We start from the raw sequence: 17,820 nt of genomic DNA on the forward strand, positions 1-17,820 counted from the left end.
AGTCACAGTGCAAATCTATGAGGGTCAACAGTGGTTTAGAAGTGAAATTTTGCATAATTAAGCCCAGTGCTAGAAGGCGCGGAAGCACGGTACAATGATTATCCTCATTTAAGGGCCTAAACATCAATAACCAGTGAAACAAAAGCAAAAATACGTGTCCAATTATTTTTCGTCCTCTACAATATAAGTCCAGGAAAATTTGAAAATGACCGTACAATCAAAGGACACTTCCCTTGTAACATAATTTTTTAATTATAAAATGTTTATTCTGTTAGTCAAGAGTTGGAAGTTAATGTGAAAGAACGTTAGAATTAACTAATACAATGTTGTATGTTGTTTGTAAACAGACAAATCCTGTTTTTTTTGATGGACTTCATTCAAAAGCTTCAAATTGTGTAAGCTAATGTAAGCCGATGTAAAACCACCGTAAGTCACTTTGGGTATTTGTTAAGAAGTCAGGTAAATAGGCAATAATCGTGAAGGAAAGATCGATACATTTCGATCAATTGATTAGATGAGTGTAACTGTAAAAAGTGCTTGAATCAGCCATGAAAACTTGTTATCAATCTGCTTACTTTTTCTTCTCAAGTTTCCCTTGTTTAACAAGTTTCTGAGATACATTGAACTAGCAATTCATTATTTAATGAAAAATTTTCACATAAATTATGATTCATTGTTTGAAAAAAACTAAAAGCTTGTTTATTTAGTTTTGCTATCAAAATACTGAAATGCCCATCAATAGCCTGCCAGATGAATGTTTACTCAACATTTTCATATTTCTGGACAACTTAGAGGATCTAATCAACTGTTACAAAGGTAAATATGATTTATTTACCGACATTTAACCATTGTCAATTATTCAATGAGCTTTTCTTGGGTTCCATTCAATCCATTGCAACACCTGTTTAGCCAGTTTACATTAAAAGATATTTGTTGTCAACTGATCACTGTTGGCATTTTCTTGTGATATCCAAATGTATTAAGAATTGAATTATACAGCATAAGAAGGTCACTTAAATAACAAAAATGGACATTATTCGACATTTGATTTTGCAGATCGAGCCATTTAATTGGAAATCTTAAACTTAAATCTCAATTAACCATAGGATCTAAATTTAAAGATGATTTGGATCATAACAAACACTTGAGTCATTTCTTTACCTACAGCGCGTAATTTGAATCAACTTGAATAAACCAATTTTTGCCTTTTCAAGCCAATTGTAATTTATTAGCAGCTAATTTTGATAATTTTTCATTGCATAGTTTTATCATAACTGAACAATGGCTTAGTAAATATCAGTATCTCATTGAATTTTCTGTTTTTAGTGAATTTGAGATGGAGCCATTTGGTCACTTACAGATTGTCCAAAGTTAAATACTTGACAGGTGAGTTACGAATACGAATGATGGCTTCTTAAATCTTAATTTTATTTTTTTCATTATCTTGTTTTAAGCATCAAAATCTAATGTAACCCTGGGGATGATAAACTTCAATAAACCCGATGTTTTAAAAGAGGCTGATTTAGCTCGATTGTTACCTAACCTTAAAGTGAGTTTGCTATATTTACGCCAATAGATTTTCAATGATTGCTTATTAATTGTGTTTATTATTATTAATATTACTTTCTATTTTCTAGATACTTGACATTACGCATCCATTTAAACAAGTTTTGAATCACAATGAGACTGTGGCAATCATTGAAAGTACTGAAACGATTAAAGGGTTGATATTTGAAGCTAGTTCTCAACATCTTTCTGTGACAAAACATTGTAAAAATCTCGAAATGCTTGCAACAGGTGTCTTGGAAGATCGCTTTATTGAAATTGGTTATGGATCTGAGATCAAGCAACTTTATCTCTGGAATTACTTTCTATCGACATTCTCTATATTTGCTCAGTACTTTCCTAAATTGAAAAGACTTCACATTGAAAATAGCGTAGGCAAGTAGACCTTTTCATTCATTTTTTGATAATTTTATTTACTTCGTATTAAGTGACATTTTTCTCTGGATTTCAGGTAGTCTTTATGAATACAGAGGTCCTGTTTTAAAAAATCTCGAGATTCTTGAAGTGCTTTCATCGTGCTGTGACGAAACAGAGGTTTACCATGGATTTAAGTTACTCGATTCGTGTCCACGTTTAAAAAGTGCATATTTCTTCATTGACTCTAACCAAGATTTTTTGAACGAATCCATTATAAACTCGACCGTCCAAGATTTGGTCATTTGTTATGTAAGAAACCAGTTTTATAATTATTTATTAATCTCTTCAGTTATTTCCTTCTTTCTTTCAATTCGATTCAGATGCCTGGCTGTGAACAAGATTGGATCTTTCTGAAGAAATTTCTATCCAAATTTCCAAATTTAAAACACCTTGCTCTGAGAGAGAACGATAAAATTAAAGATATTCATATAGAAGAGTTGATTCAAATATTGCCAAACCTGATATTACTGGACGTGCGAGAATCATTTGGGGTAACGCAGAGATCCGCTGATTATATTAATCGATATTGTATGCGGAATAATCGTTCACTTTCATTTTATCACAAACCAGGCCAACGAATAACAGGTGATTGGTCTCATCTATCGACACAACAAGAAAGAGTTTGTCAAGGATTTGATTTCATGAAACATTGTTTTCTTAAATCTTTTTATCAACTGCCTCTATTGATGGATCCTAAGGACGAAAATTGATTGCCATTCCATTGAGTCTCATTAATTTGATAACTAGATATTATTGTATACAATATACAGTCTTTTACGCAACAAAATTGAAGTGATTTTATTGAAAATTTATGTCCATTTTATGTGTCGGACTCACCCAATCATGATTTAATATATTAAAGAAATTTTATATTATAATAAGAACACATCTGATACCTTGTTGAATTTTTTTGGTTAGTCATTTGTTAAAAATATTTGCATGATTAGCAGAAGAAAATTTTCAACAATGTTAATGAAATCTCTAAAAGACTACATTGCAGACGGATACCTATTGAAATGAACACGATGGAAAATAGAAATGAATTAGAAAAAACAAACCAATGATTGGAAAGGGTTTTATTAGCTAATAATTTTAGCTTAATTACAGTAGAATTTTTTTTTGAACAAATATAAATGGCTAAAGGTGATTTCAACGAATTGGATATGTTGACTCTAATATAAAAAGGGCAGGGTTAGAAAAAATGACAAAAGTTTGCATTATGATTGTTTTTTTGTGGATAGTTGTATTTTGGATGTTTAAATTTTAAGGGAAGGGGTTTTCATTAAAATTAAGAATAGGGAAAAGAAATGAGTTGAAATGAAATTTTTTGAAAAGAAACAAGTGTTAATAGAAAAAGAAATGCAATTTTTTTGTAGTTATTTCCACTCGTTTTTCTTAGTAAACGGGTTTTAAGGGTCTGCATGGACGGCAAAGGATTTTAGAATGAAGAAGATCGCTGTCAGGAACACAGTCACAGTGTTGACATGGACTTGGGTCTGCTGTTGATGCTAAACGACGAGCTAATCCAAGAGACCAAAGTTTCTCTAGTCGATGGTCAAGAGAGGTTACCAATGGGCTTGGGTAGAAAGAGCCATTGCTGAGGTGGGCCAAAGAAATGCAGACATCTTTTGGAACAGTAATTGAATCCCGGAGATAAACCCGTTCATCGGAAACTTCATTTGCTCTAATATCACTTGCACGTTGAACTGAACGTCTATCAATACCTAAAATTAAAAATGATACAAAAGGAAAATGAAAAAAATATTAGTTTTGAATAAGTTTAAAGGTTAAATAAAAAATTAATTTACAAATAGTACTGATATTTACCCAAAATTTCTCGAGTTTTTGATGTAGCTCGTTTAGTGCTGAATCGTTGATTAGAGACAACGTGAAGAGTTATTCCTTCAGATAAGAGAAGATGTTGAATGTCATTGTAATCGAATCTGGATGTTCGTTCATCGCAAGCTCGACAAGATAAAAGGACAAGATTTTTGGATGCAGCTTTTCTGAAAGGATATTGTGAAGCTAAGACAATTGCACTCAAAGCATCAGTGTAATTAGCATCATATGAATCAATTGGAGCTAATTCCATTCGTTTGGTAGCCATAGCGATATCTTGGTATGGGAATAATAATTCACCACGAGCAGTGTGACCATGGGCTTCACGAGTGTTTACTGCAGGACCACCAAAAGCAACAACTCCAAATCTGGGATCTTTAAGACCAGATTGTTCAAGTTCCTTGTGCATATTACGAGCCAAGTTGGGCAAATCATTAATCAGTTTAGCATTGCATGGTCTCTCCTCGATGATAAAAACTACATCAGCTCTGGACGATGATCGGGTTGGTGAGGCTACATATCGACTTCCAAATTCCTGGCCAGCTTCACAGGTCAAACAAGCTAAAGGCATTGATAATTCAAATCCATTTGCTCTAACCTGCTCAACATAAGCTCCAGCAATATTGCAAAGAGCCTTTTCGGGTCTATCTTGTCCTTTAGTTGCAGCCATATGACGACGACACATTAAAAAGTAAAAGTCTGGTGAAACATATTGAAAACCTTCGGCTAAAGGTGATTCGGATGAACTGAATGTTTTTTCGCATAATCTGTATGCTTTACTTGATCGACGAATTTCTTCACTTTGTATTGGTACTCCAGATGGGTTGGCACATGAACCCTCGACTTCCCAGCCAGAGGCAAGGTCATTTGGGTTAGCTGCTTGTCGTCCGTCTGGAAGGAGGTAATCATTTGATGGTTCATAATCATAAGTACCAAAAAGACCCTTGGTTCGACCAAAATACCAGCCAGAAACAGTTAATGAACAAAGATCCCGACTAAGGAAGCATTTGAAAGTTAACCCATTTGATGAATCTTCTAAGACAATAGTTTGATGGTGTCGAAGGATTGACAGTGAACCTTGAATAACTGGAAGTTCGACTATATTTCTACCAAGCTTAACTCGCTTTTCTGATGGATTGATTTCGATAACTTGTTCCTCGCCTAGAGTAATTAGGAAAGATTTTTTGTTTCCACCATGGTATCTAACAATGACAGAGAAGTTGCTGTTAACAAAATCTCTAGCCAATAGATATGAGCAATCAGTAGTTCCAAGATCAAATGATCGACCATCAAAAGTTACGAAATGTTGTCCGCCAATGAGAAAAGCAGTTGACTTGAAAGGTGGTGTCAATTCAGCCCAAAGAGATGCCTTTAGACTATTAAGAGAGTCGTTAATATCAGAAACAGATTTTTGTGATGATCGTAAGGTAGATTTAACTGTGCCAATGTCAACTGGTGAAACAATTTCAGCCTCGTAGAATCCTTTAGCAGGGTTCCAGGTTGTATAGCGAGCAGATGCACCCCAAGTGCTAGGTGACAATAAGTAATGATATTGAGATGCGGAAGATTGCAAAGATGATTTGATATTCATTTTTGCCAATTCAGAGCTAATTTCTCGGTATAATGAGACAATGATGTTGACTAAGGCTCTGACATCAGGGTTTGACATGACTCGTCTATTTAAATTTGAATAGAATCGTTGAACTCCGGAAGAGATAGATTTGGTCAAACGACATGGAAATTTAGATATTTGGTGTAATTTTTTGGTTAAAATTGAACCATATTGAGATGACCAAAGTTTTGATGATAGATTGTTAAAGTAGGATAAAATTGATTCATACATATCGTCAGATGCTCTTAATACTTTGGAGGTTATATTTTGGAACCAGTTTTTGAGTGAAATCTTGTAAACTCGCCAGTTATCAGAAGCAATTCGGGTTAAGCCATCCATTCCATAACGTTCATAAGCATGAGCGATTCGGTAGCATGATGATTTGTAGCGACAGACAGACTTCAATTGAACAGCAGCCTTAGTAGTCATTTCATCAGCCCAAGCAGATAATCGGTCAACTAATGGATAGAAGTTGATTGTTGGAAGACTGATAGATGGTAAAGATACATATTCCGAGAAAAATGATCTGACTGGTAAAGTATGTTGATCCAATTCACCGACGAACTCGAATGATTCTTCCATAATTGATTGTCCCATAGGTTGATAGATGTCAGAGAAAATTTGCCAATTAACAGTCATTGTTGATGGTAATCCATTCCATTGTGACTTTCGTAAATTAAGCGATGGCCAGGTAATTGATTCCTGAAAAATTAAACAATCGATGAAAATTTTCTCATACACTATGGAGATAATGATATGTTGATTTTTTTAATAACTTACCAATTGTTGTGAGTAATTAGGGTCGATATTTACCATGGCTTTCAAGACTTTACCGTTTCTCTGAGATAAAATCAGGGAAAGGTCAGTCGAAGGAGAAGAACCGTAAACAAACCGTTGACTGTTGATCCTTACAAGTCTATAAGGTTCAAGACAAGCTTCGATTTTTCTTTTCAAATTGTTTCCTGAGAAAGCCTTTGCGAAAGCACAATTACCTTCCAATGAACCACTTAATTTTCCTTCATTTTTTACACCATTAACAGACATTTCACCAATCAAGTCAATAGATTGATCACTGGTTTGGTATTGAGCTCGGCCTGAGATATCATTGGAACCTCCATGGGTTATAAAAGAGATTTCTTTGGTTTCCGAGTTTATTGCAAATAAATTGAATACTTGTTGTGATCGTGAGTAATCATCAGTCCAAGACCATGTAAGGCCAGTTGATAATTTGGTGTTGGTAGAGGCAAAATGACCTTTAACTGCAACATTCAATTTAGCATTTGGTTGATAAACTTTCAAGGCAACCGTTTGATTGTTTGATTTGCCAGAAACATTTTCAAGATAACTCTCAATAACCAATGATTGTGATTCAGATTTTCCCAAATCGAAGACAATTTTGGAGTCGAATGGTCGTTTCTTATCAGCTGGGTTTCTTTTCAATAAAAAGGTAATTGAAATTGGTCGGTATAGAGAAGGTGAGCCCAATCGGATTTTATAATCAACATTAATTAAACTTCTAGAAGGAACAGATTCATAAGTTCCATCGATTTCCAGGGTTACTTTTGAACCAGGTTCTCGTCTGGCGTCAGCAAGAAACTCGATCATAATCTTTGATGGATATTGATAGAAACGAGCTTCAATTACTCTTTGGCCCAAATTAATTTTACCGATTGAATTTGATGAAGATGAAACCATTTCACCACCAAAATCAATTCCATTCAAATTGATTGATCCAGAAGCAATGAATATATTTTTCTCAGATTTTAATACATATGAAGCTCGGTAAACTTTTGAATAAGCTCCATTTCGGTAAGAGATTGCTGATTCGCGTCCCCATTGGTTCAATGAATCGGTCAGTTTTAAGTTGTAACACTGACTGGATGGACATACTTGAAGATCAACTCGTGATTGAGTTGAAGCTAGCAATAAATTTAGATTAACCTTTAAAGGCCCTTTTGGTCCAAAGTAATCAGCAATAAATTTACTCTCTTCATTTGAAACATCATAACGATTGACTTCAAAACGCAACAATTCAGATCCTTTGGAAGTAACACTAATCTTGCCGAGTAAAGGTTTACCATAATCAAGGGATAATTTGGAATCAAACAGCTCGAGATTATCTTGAGTTAAAGTAACTTCATGAGAGCTTCCTAGTAATGTTTGGGTGTTAGTTTTCAATGCAAAAGTGTAACGAGACGATTTTGGTGATGACAAAGTAACTTGACCTTCGACTGCACCGCGTTGGTTAGTAGCTACCAAATTAAGTTCACCTACTGTTAAAATATTTGACTCTAGTGATAGTGACTTTTTGTTTGACCTGTTATCAAATTGACCCTTCAAATTTGAACCATCATAGACTCCAGCCAGTGAACCATCAAGTGATAATGAAACTGAACCACCAGATGATTTCAACATGTAGTTAGCCGTAAAAGCAGCTGATTCACTTGATTCCTTAGAGTATTTGATATTAACATTTGATTGTGAAAGGTCGTTTTTCAAATTAAAGTTGATTGTTAACCCTTGATGACGATAATTGTTTATGGGGGTTTTTGCCAAAATTTTTGCAACAAGTGATTTCTCGGATCGCGAAACGGGGAACTCAGCGTTCAACTTGATTGAATAAGGTGAACCTGATGAAGGTTGGATTTTAAGTTCACTAGCGATTGAGTTGGCGGCGTGACTGCATTTGTAAGATAAATGGAGTCCATCGAACGTTGGATTTCTTGATTTTGTTCCGATCTCCAGATTGAATGATTTAGATTCCATAGTCATTTCGTGAACCAATTGGTGAACAACTTGATTATCTTCGTGGAATCGAATGGCACAATTAACTTTATTAGATGTCATTTCGTGATTGAATGATAATGATCTTGAAGGTGCATTTGGAAGATCGAGAGACATTGAGATGTAATGAGGTCCAACTAATGCTTCAGATCCCAATTCGACAGTAAGCATGGCTTTAATTTCAGAACCATATCCAATTGTTAAAATATCTCTTCTTGAAGAGTCAGTTGATCCACGGTTCTTTGTGACATAGATTCGAGCATCATTATTACGATCAGCATCCCAATTTAGATCAAAGCTGAATGGACTATCGATTGTGAAACCATAATTTGTTGTTAAAATAATTTTTCGTTGGCTCTGTCTGAGATAAGCTTCGATAATGAATTTTCCTGAATCTGGATCAAATGTGACTTTTCCCAAAACTTGAGGAGAGTCTAAGTCGATGGATGTTGTTTGTTGTGCATTCAATGGGAAAACTCCTTTGAAGTCCCACAGAGTTTCTCTATTAACAGTTGATTTTGACTGTAGATTCAGTACGTCTTTGGTCCAGGAGTATGAAGAAGCGTGTCGATAACTTGAAGAATCTGCGTCGAAATTCAACTCGATTCGTGACAATTGTCCATTGATTTTTCCAATTTCACCGTTGAAAGTGTACAATGCATGAGCAAACTGAGAGGAAGTTGATTTAACTTTTAACCCTTGTGAGTCGTATTTGACTTCACTGTTGTGAATGAATGAAGAGGGTTTCCAGTCTACACTGATTTTAGAAATTTTGGTTGATCCAAATGGACTGACTTCCCAATCAATTCGACCATTCTTCGGTGATGCATATTTGAACCAGCTCTTATTTGATCTACTGATTTCACTTTCGATTGTTGATTTTACGCCTTTACGTTGACTGTAAGAAGCCATCTTTAAAGTTGATGATCGTTTATCAAAGACTATTTTGGTATTGTAATCAGAAGAAATTGAAGGCCTTTTCAGATTAAATTGGAAGCTGTATGACGATCCAATGGTATTCAAAATTGATGTTGAACTCCATGAAGAGCTGGATACTTTAATTTCAGATTTAGAGTTTGTTGATAACAGGCAATCCAAAGAAAATAGATTACGTTCAGATTTTTTTGTGTCCGAAGTCAAAGTGAACGAGTTTGCAGCGAATGATGCTTTGGTTGAATGAACTAAAGATTTGGCTTGGTTAACCAGAGAAGCAGTCAACATTGCATTAGCGACATTGATTTCAATGGAACCATCCCATGGATTTTTGATAACCTTAAGATTAATTCTTTCTTCAAGATCCAAGAATGCATCAACCTGATAGACAATTGATCCTTTGGATGAACTTGACGATTTAAAGTCAACATTGGAAGTTCTAGAGTCAACATTGATTGTTGTCAGATGATTGTAACCGGCTCCATTGTCAAAAGTCAATTCAAGAGATGACAAGTGAGAATATGTTAAACGACCTTTCATTGGAATTACATTGACATCGATTGAAGATTTACTATTAGGTTGAATTTTAGCGTCAATCTCAAACAGTTGTTCTCCAGAAGAAACTTTCTTAACAACACTGTATAAAGAGTATTGAGACGATCGAGGTTTGTAATTAAATTCAGTTTCGACAGCCAATGGTTTAATCATTTTCAAAGCATATCTTTTCTCACTGTATGATGATTCGAATTGGATAGTTCCAGTAACTTGTTTGCTGTAAATTTCAAGAATTGTTGGAGCTTGGCGAGCTGATGTAGCCTTGATTGTAAGCAAATCAACTCCTTTGGATGAAGTGACTGATTTAAAATCAAATCTATCAAGAGCATATGGATAATTGAATTTGGATGAATGGATAATAGAGTAAGATCGAGAATTAAGCCCAAATTCAATATTTAAAGCTTTAGAATCTGCATAAGATAATTTGATTGAATGGTCATTCAAAGAAGACATGGTAAGTTCAAGAGCAGATGATAGATCAGAATCTAAGTTGATTTTAAGCAATTGTTTGTTTGATTTTGTGGTAAGTGAGGAGAAGGCCAGCTTGTTTGATTCAAATGAAATGGAAGAATCATGGTTCAATAAATATTGACCTAAGGCTAACTTAGTAGAACCTACGCTCTTCGAAGATAACCATTCAGCGTAGAAAGAATCTTTGTCACCATATTTAACATCAAGAGCTGTTTTATCGTCTGATATGCGTCCATTAACTAATAAAAGCCTTTGAGAAGATCTTTGTGTGCTTGAGAAGATTGTTGTTACTTCTGGTGCATGTTGAATCAAAGTGGACTGTTCCCATCCTGATGATGGATAGTTACAGTTAAGTGCAAAAGCTTTCAATTCAGGCTTGTTGGTTAGTTCAACGGCAGTTGTTCCACAGTCGTTGAGATCAAAATTCAATTTAAGATTTTCCATTGACTCTAGATATAATTTGATTGTGAAAGCGCCACGTTGTGAAAGGTTTAGCTTGACATCTTTGTTCACTTTTGATCCTTCAATGGTGAAAATTTGAGAGTAACTCTTCAAATTAAGAACTGATTCAATTTCAAATCGATTGGCTGACTTGAAGTTGGCTTCTGAATGGAATTCAATAGGTTTTGATGCAAATTCAACAATAAATGCTCCTGCTCGTTGGTAATCAGCCTTCAATGTCATCAGTTGTTTAGATTTTTTCTTGGTTTCACTCGATAATGAAAAGGTTGCTGGTTCATTTGAAAATGAAATCAAATGATGGATTTGTTGGTTGGTTAGTTTGACATCAAATTTTCCATTTTGGGGATTCAAAACGAGGTTAACTACCACTGGACTAGTTATGATTGTTGTAGACCATTTGTTAATTGATTTGTAATGACCAGAAATTTGGTAAACCAAGGAGGATTTAGATTGTAACTCAGAGTCCAATGAAAAACTGCTTGGGTACAAAGCGAATCTGTTCATGCTTGTATAATCTCCAACGACCAATTTAAGGGAACCCAATCGATTAGGGGCATAAGGTAAAAGGTCTAATTCTAGTTCTGCAAGACGGTGGATATTGACTTTAACAATTGATTGTGCTGTTTGACTGATTTTACTGTTAATTGACCAGAGTTTAGATTGTTTGCTTGCACCGAACGATGTGATTGATAATTCATCATTATTCAGATCAAATGATCCTTCTTGAATGAAATCAATACCATATCTTGGAAGGCTAACAGACATTTCCAAATTTCGGGACATTCTAAGCCTATTATCATCTCCTACTGAGTAGTTGTAATTCAAAGTCCAGAAAGTTGAACGAGAAACCATAAGTTCACTGGAACCAGAATATTTACCTTTGCTTCGCTCTGAAACTGAATCAACATAATCGACTGAGATTGGTCCCAAGCGGATCAATGCAGAAGATGAGAATCTTAAAAGTGGTTCGAGTTCAATTCCATAAGAAAATGTGACCTTTTGTGAATCTCCAGACATTCGGTTTCCTCCGGTAAATTCAATCTTGGCTTTTGAAGATGAGCTTGACATTTGTTTGCTACCGATTAAACCAGCTTTGTAATAAAATCCAGCAACATCAATAGTTAAAGTATTTCGGGCGTAGACATCTGAATAATCACCAGTTAATCCATTGAATCGAGAAATTTGAGTTATTTTTGATTTTGATGCATAACCTTTAGCTTTTTTACCGATTTCAAATGTAAAATCGTTTTCAATCAATTCCCATGGAGCATAAGATGATTCCCAGGTAGCAAGGAAGCTGTTCTTTGGCCATTTAGTAGCAGATCCTTCAACTTTGGTGATAAATTTGTGAATAGTTCCAGACAAAGATGTTTTGAGTGAGCTTGCCAAAGTAAATGATTCAAATTTGTTAGACGAATGATGACGGTAAGAAAGATGGAAGTTATTCCTTAAACTTGATTTTTCATTAGTAACGGTATTGCTCAAACGGAATACGATGTAACGCAAGTTACCATCAATATCGAAACGAGGTGGAGCCAGTCCTAAAGTACCATTAATAAAAGCAACACCTTGTTTTGGTTTTAAATCAAAGACAATTGTGTTATCTTCTTTCACCATTATTGTACTCTTGATGTTGTAAGGAGATGAAGAAGCAGATAATTGGACTTGAGCTTCTCCTTGATAAATTAAATCTCGACCAACATCATACTTGTCTAGTTTAACCATTGCCGAATAGTCTTTTTTGGAATCAATACTGATTTCCCCACGAACTAGGATAGATTTGTCATCAATCTTACGACCAATGAAAGCATCCATACGTTTGTAAGGAGTTACAAGTTTTACTTTAATTTCCTTGGAAAGGTCATCAATGGTGTTAAAGATAGACAAATCAGCTGAGAATTGGCGGTTAATGGTCGATTCAGGTGTTAAAAAGCCGATTGAGTAAACTCTAGTTTCAATCTCATTCTCGCTGGGAACTTGGTAGAAGAAAGTCCAACCTTTCATGGTTACATCAGTTTTTCGAAGGACAATATCGAAATTGATTGGCCCATTGAATGGAATGAATGGAGATGATAAAGTAAACAAAGGTTTAGGGACAGATAGGGCACCACAAAGCTCGATTCCAAAGGGTTTGGTGAAGCTTTTTGTGCAGCCTTCATGGTGACGGGAATATGGAGCCTGGATAGACTTTTCTGAACCATCAGTAGACACTGAGATCAAATCGCTTTGATAATGGAAAAGAGTTAGTGAGTCTTCAGGTAATGAGAATGTTACTTTAGTAGGAATCTGGTTTTTATATTCGATTTCAGCTGATAAAGCAGGAGCGGAACTGACAATAGTTTTCCATTTTAGTCCAGGTTGTGAGGTTCGAGCATCAAAACCAACTTTAACTGACAATTCAGAGGCAAAACTAAAAATAGAAAAAGAATTTAATAAAAATTTAATCACAGATTTTATAATTTATGATGATAACATGATTAGCACTAACATAGTGACACAATATATTTACACTTTTTCATTAAAAGTATAAAGTTTGAATTTTTGAGTTGACAAGCTTTATACTTTATCGTTAGTAATTATAAGCTTACCTTGGGTAAAATGTTTTACCAGTTTGCTTGTATCCAAATATAGCAGTTGAGTTGATGTCGAGTTTAATTGGAAAACCGTTGATACCAGGGAATTGATGAATTGAGTCCAAAACCATGAAGCTAAAAGCTCGATCGTATTTGGATGATTTCACTACATTCTCAAGTTTTGATTCAAACATTGATTTGTATGATTCCTTTTTGATATCATTTACTGACAAGTAGATAATTGTTTTACCGTCTACTTTTAGGTACATGGATCCTTCAACTGGAGCGGATGTGATGGTTGCTTTTTTAACCAAAGATTCCAATTTAATAGGCCTGAAAATGTCTTGGACAGATCGACGGGCTAATCGATAACGATTGGCTTCAATTTCATTTGGATCATTCTCATTGATAAGTAGAGATGCTAATGATTCTAGAATTTCTTTCCAGTTTTTACCATTCAAAGATCCAGATGGTCCAAAGAGACCTTCTATTGAGCTTTCCAATCCTTTTTGACGGAAACCTACTTCAGCCAAGTTGACGGAAGAACCAAACATGGGAATCGATAAATTGGCCTTGATTGATCGAGGAATATAGGAACCATCAAAGATAACATCAGATTCAATAACAGCACCCAAGTTTATTTTTGAAAAGTGTTGAGACAACTCATAGTAACGTGAAAATTTACGAATATCTCGAGGGAATGATTTCAATGGGATCTTAATGCCAGTCAGGTACAATTTCATTTCACTTTTCAATGGATCAGATGATTCTTGGATATTGGACAAGTGTGAAACGATATAAGAGCCAACTGCAATGCAAAAAAAGAGGAAGTTATTAGCAATTTTAGCAAATTTTTACAAGATTAATGGCTAAAACTTGTTAATAATTTTGTTCACTTACCCTGAACTGATGGTTCATTTTCTAGGGTTAAAATAATGGCTTCAATCTTTGATGCTGATGGACATGCGATGACATTCTTGTAAGCAGCAATTCTAATTTCAGCGTCGTGTTCAGTTGAGGTGAACAAATCCATCATTGTGGGTGCAACAGAGTCCAAACATGAAAGAGATTGTAATGTCTCTATTGCTGTTACTCGAACGTGAAGAGAATTTGAGTTTACTGAGCATTCAAGAATCGACCTGATCTCGCCATTGGAAAGGTATGGAGCAATATTGGCTAAACCTTTGAGTGCAACGATGGTATCATCTTCAGCACCAGGAGAAACTGAACATTTGTAACTTAATCTTGAGGCAATAGTTCGGGTAACCTCGTTGACAATTGGGGAAGAGTTGCAGTCAACATCAGGAAGAGCACAATAGTTGTGAACCAGAGCTGATACACCAAGTACTGATTGTCTTGGAAGTGACTTGTTTTTAATCAATGGTAAGAGAGATTTAATTGAACCTTCGGTGGGTGAACTGGCAAAGGCTAATAATGTCAACCAATAGTTAACTGTTACTGGAGCTGTTTTACCCTCGTTGATCAATTCAACGATAATCTTAAGTGAACCTTCGCTTCCATCCATAATAAGTGCATCTGTGAATAAGTCGGTCAGTTTGGCTACAGATGGGCAAATATCACCTCTCTTGATTGCTAACCAAAGCTTTGATGTTGATGATGAAGGTAAATTTCGTAAATGATAGACAAGCTCAGCAAATTGAGAAGGAACTTTGGGCTCAATTTGATTCTCAACTGAGCTGCAAATATCTTTAAGTAGATTGGTTACTTGGTCAACATCACCTTTTGAATTAGCCCAAGATTCCTTGAGAGTATGCTTGAAGGTTAATGCCTGTCGATTGGATAAATGTGAATGGCTGATTGGTTTGACTGGTTTGCTTGGAACTGAAGCTTCTAAAGTTAAAGTCAACTCAGAATTAAAGCCTGAAGTTACTGATTTAGTCCAGGATAAGGGAATAAATGTTGCTGAATCTGTGCAAATTACTCTGGAAACGATAGATTCCTTGGAGATTTCGATTGAACATGAGTGTTCATTGTTAAGGATGGGTAAATTTTGTACTGAATTTAAATCGGTTGAGTATTTGGTTGGAAACAGTGAAAATACATTTGCCTGTCGTTGATTACAATTTCTCAAGTTCTTGAACTTTTTGATTGATTCCAAGACATTGGATGAAGATGGAATAGCAACTGCTTCATAATTTGTCTCACATTCACCCAAAATATCTACTTCGGTTACGATTGTTTTACCCGATTTTGGAGTTGAAGATACTTGAAGGGCTGAGATAATTGCCTTTTTAATGTTGATCGACCAATTTGAATCTTCTGGAGATGGACAGACAGATGCAATGGAACCATCTTGATAGGAAAATCCAATGAGACGATCTTCAAGTTCTCGTTTCAGGGCATGATCTGATTGTAGCCCAGTGAGTTCAACATTTTCCAACTGTCATTTACAAAAACAAATACAATTTAAATTAATAACTAACTAACAGAAAAGGCTCAAGAAATTCAAGCAAAAGTGAGTAAATTTACCTGTAAGCTAAGTTCACATTTGGAAATGACTGAAACATGAGCCTTTGCCTTAACCTCAATCAACTGTTCAGTTCCATCGTTCGAGTTGATCCAAGTTTTACCAACATAATCGTAGATATATGTTTTACCAGGTTGATAGTTTAAATTTTTGGATTCTGTAAAAAGACATCAACAATTAATCATCTGTTTCTCTTAACAAGATTGTAATTTATTTTTGAAAAGCAATAGAAAGCAATCTCTTTTATAGTTCATTGGTAATAGATTCTGGAAGTCAACTCAACATTTTAACATTTTAATCTGATTAATTCGCTAAAATAGAGATTCTGTGAAATTGAATCATAGCTAAAGTGTTATGTCTAAATGAATCAACCATTAACTTATTGAATTATCCTTTCTTTGGATAATCAAGGATAGCTGTTAGTCTAGTTCAAAGATTAATACAAATTGTAAAGTGATTTATTTGTGCTTTTCACCGCTATTCAATTGATTAAATTTGATTGTCTTCCAAGGCTGTTTCCATTGGGTTTGCTTATAAAACGAATTGGCTGTAAACATAAATCCTGATATAACAATATCAATTCAATCAACATTTCATTTGGAATCTACTGAATACGGAAACGGATATTGAATAATATTTTTAAGGTATGTTTATTTAATGGATTTAATCACGTTTTGGGTTGATTAACAGATTATCAATAAGATTGATCGATTTAAGTTAAAGGCAAGAGAGGCAAAATGAGAAAACAAATTGTGAAAAGGTAAACTTCAAGTGGATCTATTTCACTTTCAAGTGTTGATCTAAATGTTCATGAATACAATTAAGAAGTAATCAAGCAATTGCGATAATCAACAGTGAATCTTACAGTTATAAGTATCTTGAAACACTTGAAAATATATAATAATTAGTTCAAAGTTCACCCGAAGCATGTCGATCATAACACTATTACTTTAACTACTACTGTATTCATTAATATAGTCAATTTTTCTGATTCGATTGCAAATTATTATCAAAAGAAGCTCTTAATCTAATAGGTGTTTGGTAATGAGAGAATAGCAATTAGTAACATAATATTTTTCTTTGTTGTTCAAGTGACACTGAAAGTGAAAGTCAATCAACGCAAATTTCAATCTAATAATATCACTATTTTCTTACCAATACAATCAGTTTAACATTAATTTTTAGCTTAAGATTTCAATTCTAGCTTATAAATGCAAAACTAAACACTGATATTAGTGAATAAATATTAAAAAAATATGAATCTTACCTGTACATTGGAGAGAGCATTGTTGTCCAGACTTGGTGAGAGGTAATCTTGCTGTAGATGTTGATTCACACAATGAACAGAGAGAAAACAAATTAAAAAATGTTAGATCGATGAATATGTCGATTATAGAGAAATTGGAAGAAACATTTCAATACTAAACAAGAGGTTTGCACCAACAAATGCACAAAAATATATTGAAATTTTGGTGAAATTTCAATGGTTAAAGGGATAATCTCGTGATAAAAAGAGTCACTGGGTAATATTGAAATAAAATTTTGATTAAATTATGCTGTTGTTGATGCAAAACTTTTGTGGTCTTGTATTGAACTATTAAACTGGGGACAATTTACGATCGCCGGTTGAAACTAAAGAAATTTACAAACCTGGTGTAACTGTTTGAACACAGTAAATAAAAAGTAAAATATATCCTAACCTGAGATCCATTTTGATCAAGACTCTCAGAGTTAATGATCGCTAATTTTGCTTCGCAATTTATAGTCAATCAATTTTCACCATCTTCTGGTCTCTTCCTCTCTTCTTAGACTCTCTGTCGCTTCACCTTCTTGAAAGATAACACTGATAATCATTTTCAATCATCTTCCTCCTCCTTCATCTCGTAATTATAATTTCACCTCCAACTTTTTCCTTATCATATCATCTTCTTTACATGTGTCTTATTCTTAGGTTTCCTCTTCTCCATCAGAATCCTCTTCTTGATCGGCTTCATCGGCGTCTTCCTTCTAGTTGCTTCTCATCTCAAGTCTTGAAAGGGTCGTTCATCGATCTAATAAGAGTTAACTTTTCAAAGAGAGTTAAGAGGATAAGAATGAAGAAATAAAAAATTGCAAATCTG

General features: G+C 34.6%; 2 protein-coding genes across 3 annotated transcripts; one reads left to right on the forward strand and one right to left on the reverse strand.

Moving 5' to 3' along the window:
* The first annotated feature begins 488 nt into the window (after window positions 1-488).
* Window positions 489-2,861, forward strand: LOC107367130 (uncharacterized). 2 transcript variants are annotated; one of them, XM_089268906.1, is made up of 6 exons: window positions 489-816; window positions 1,327-1,386; window positions 1,455-1,549; window positions 1,638-1,945; window positions 2,022-2,232; window positions 2,304-2,861. In XM_089268906.1, exons 1-6 carry the CDS (start codon window positions 729-731, stop codon window positions 2,691-2,693), a joined length of 1,152 nt encoding a protein of 383 aa, XP_089125032.1. In that variant the 5' UTR covers window positions 489-728; the 3' UTR covers window positions 2,694-2,861. The 2 variants fall into 2 exon arrangements, with proteins under 2 accessions (XP_089125032.1, XP_089125033.1); XM_089268907.1 differs by having other exon boundaries at window positions 681-816; window positions 1,264-1,386.
* Window positions 2,862-3,043: 182 nt separating this feature from the next.
* On the reverse strand, window positions 3,044-17,503 carry LOC107366951 (uncharacterized). The gene is made up of 8 exons (XM_015934594.3): window positions 17,351-17,503; window positions 16,968-17,018; window positions 15,703-15,857; window positions 14,113-15,613; window positions 13,228-14,020; window positions 6,215-13,049; window positions 3,811-6,136; window positions 3,044-3,707 (listed from the first exon to the last, which is right to left on the reverse strand). The coding sequence occupies exons 1-8, from the start codon at window positions 17,409-17,411 to the stop codon at window positions 3,379-3,381; spliced, it is 12,051 nt and encodes a 4,016-aa protein (XP_015790080.2). The 5' UTR covers window positions 17,412-17,503; the 3' UTR covers window positions 3,044-3,378.
* Window positions 17,504-17,820: the final 317 nt, after the last annotated feature.

The sequence above is a fragment of the Tetranychus urticae genome, chromosome 3, assembly GCF_039701765.1.
Source record: "Tetranychus urticae isolate SD_2017Ah chromosome 3, NJAU_TeUrti_SD_1.0, whole genome shotgun sequence".
In the NCBI taxonomy this organism is placed as follows: domain Eukaryota; kingdom Metazoa; phylum Arthropoda; class Arachnida; order Trombidiformes; family Tetranychidae; genus Tetranychus; species Tetranychus urticae.

Excerpts from the sequence above, each read along its gene's own strand:
- LOC107367130 (XM_089268906.1), top strand. The coding sequence starts at position 729 with ATGCCCATCAATAGCCTGCCAGATGAATGTTTACTCAACATTTTCATA. Across the intron at positions 817-1,326 it reads TCTAATCAACTGTTACAAAG|TGAATTTGAGATGGAGCCAT; the intron begins GTAAATATGATT and ends TTCTGTTTTTAG. Across the intron at positions 1,387-1,454 it reads CAAAGTTAAATACTTGACAG|CATCAAAATCTAATGTAACC; the intron begins GTGAGTTACGAA and ends TCTTGTTTTAAG.
- LOC107366951 (XM_015934594.3), bottom strand. The coding sequence starts at position 17,411 with ATGGATCTCAGGTTAGGATATATTTTACTTTTTATTTACTGTGTTCAA. Across the intron at positions 17,019-17,350 it reads TGTTCAAACAGTTACACCAG|CAAGATTACCTCTCACCAAG; the intron begins GTTTGTAAATTT and ends CAACATCTACAG. Across the intron at positions 13,050-13,227 it reads GGTAAAACATTTTACCCAAG|TTTTGCCTCTGAATTGTCAG; the intron begins GTAAGCTTATAA and ends TTCTATTTTTAG.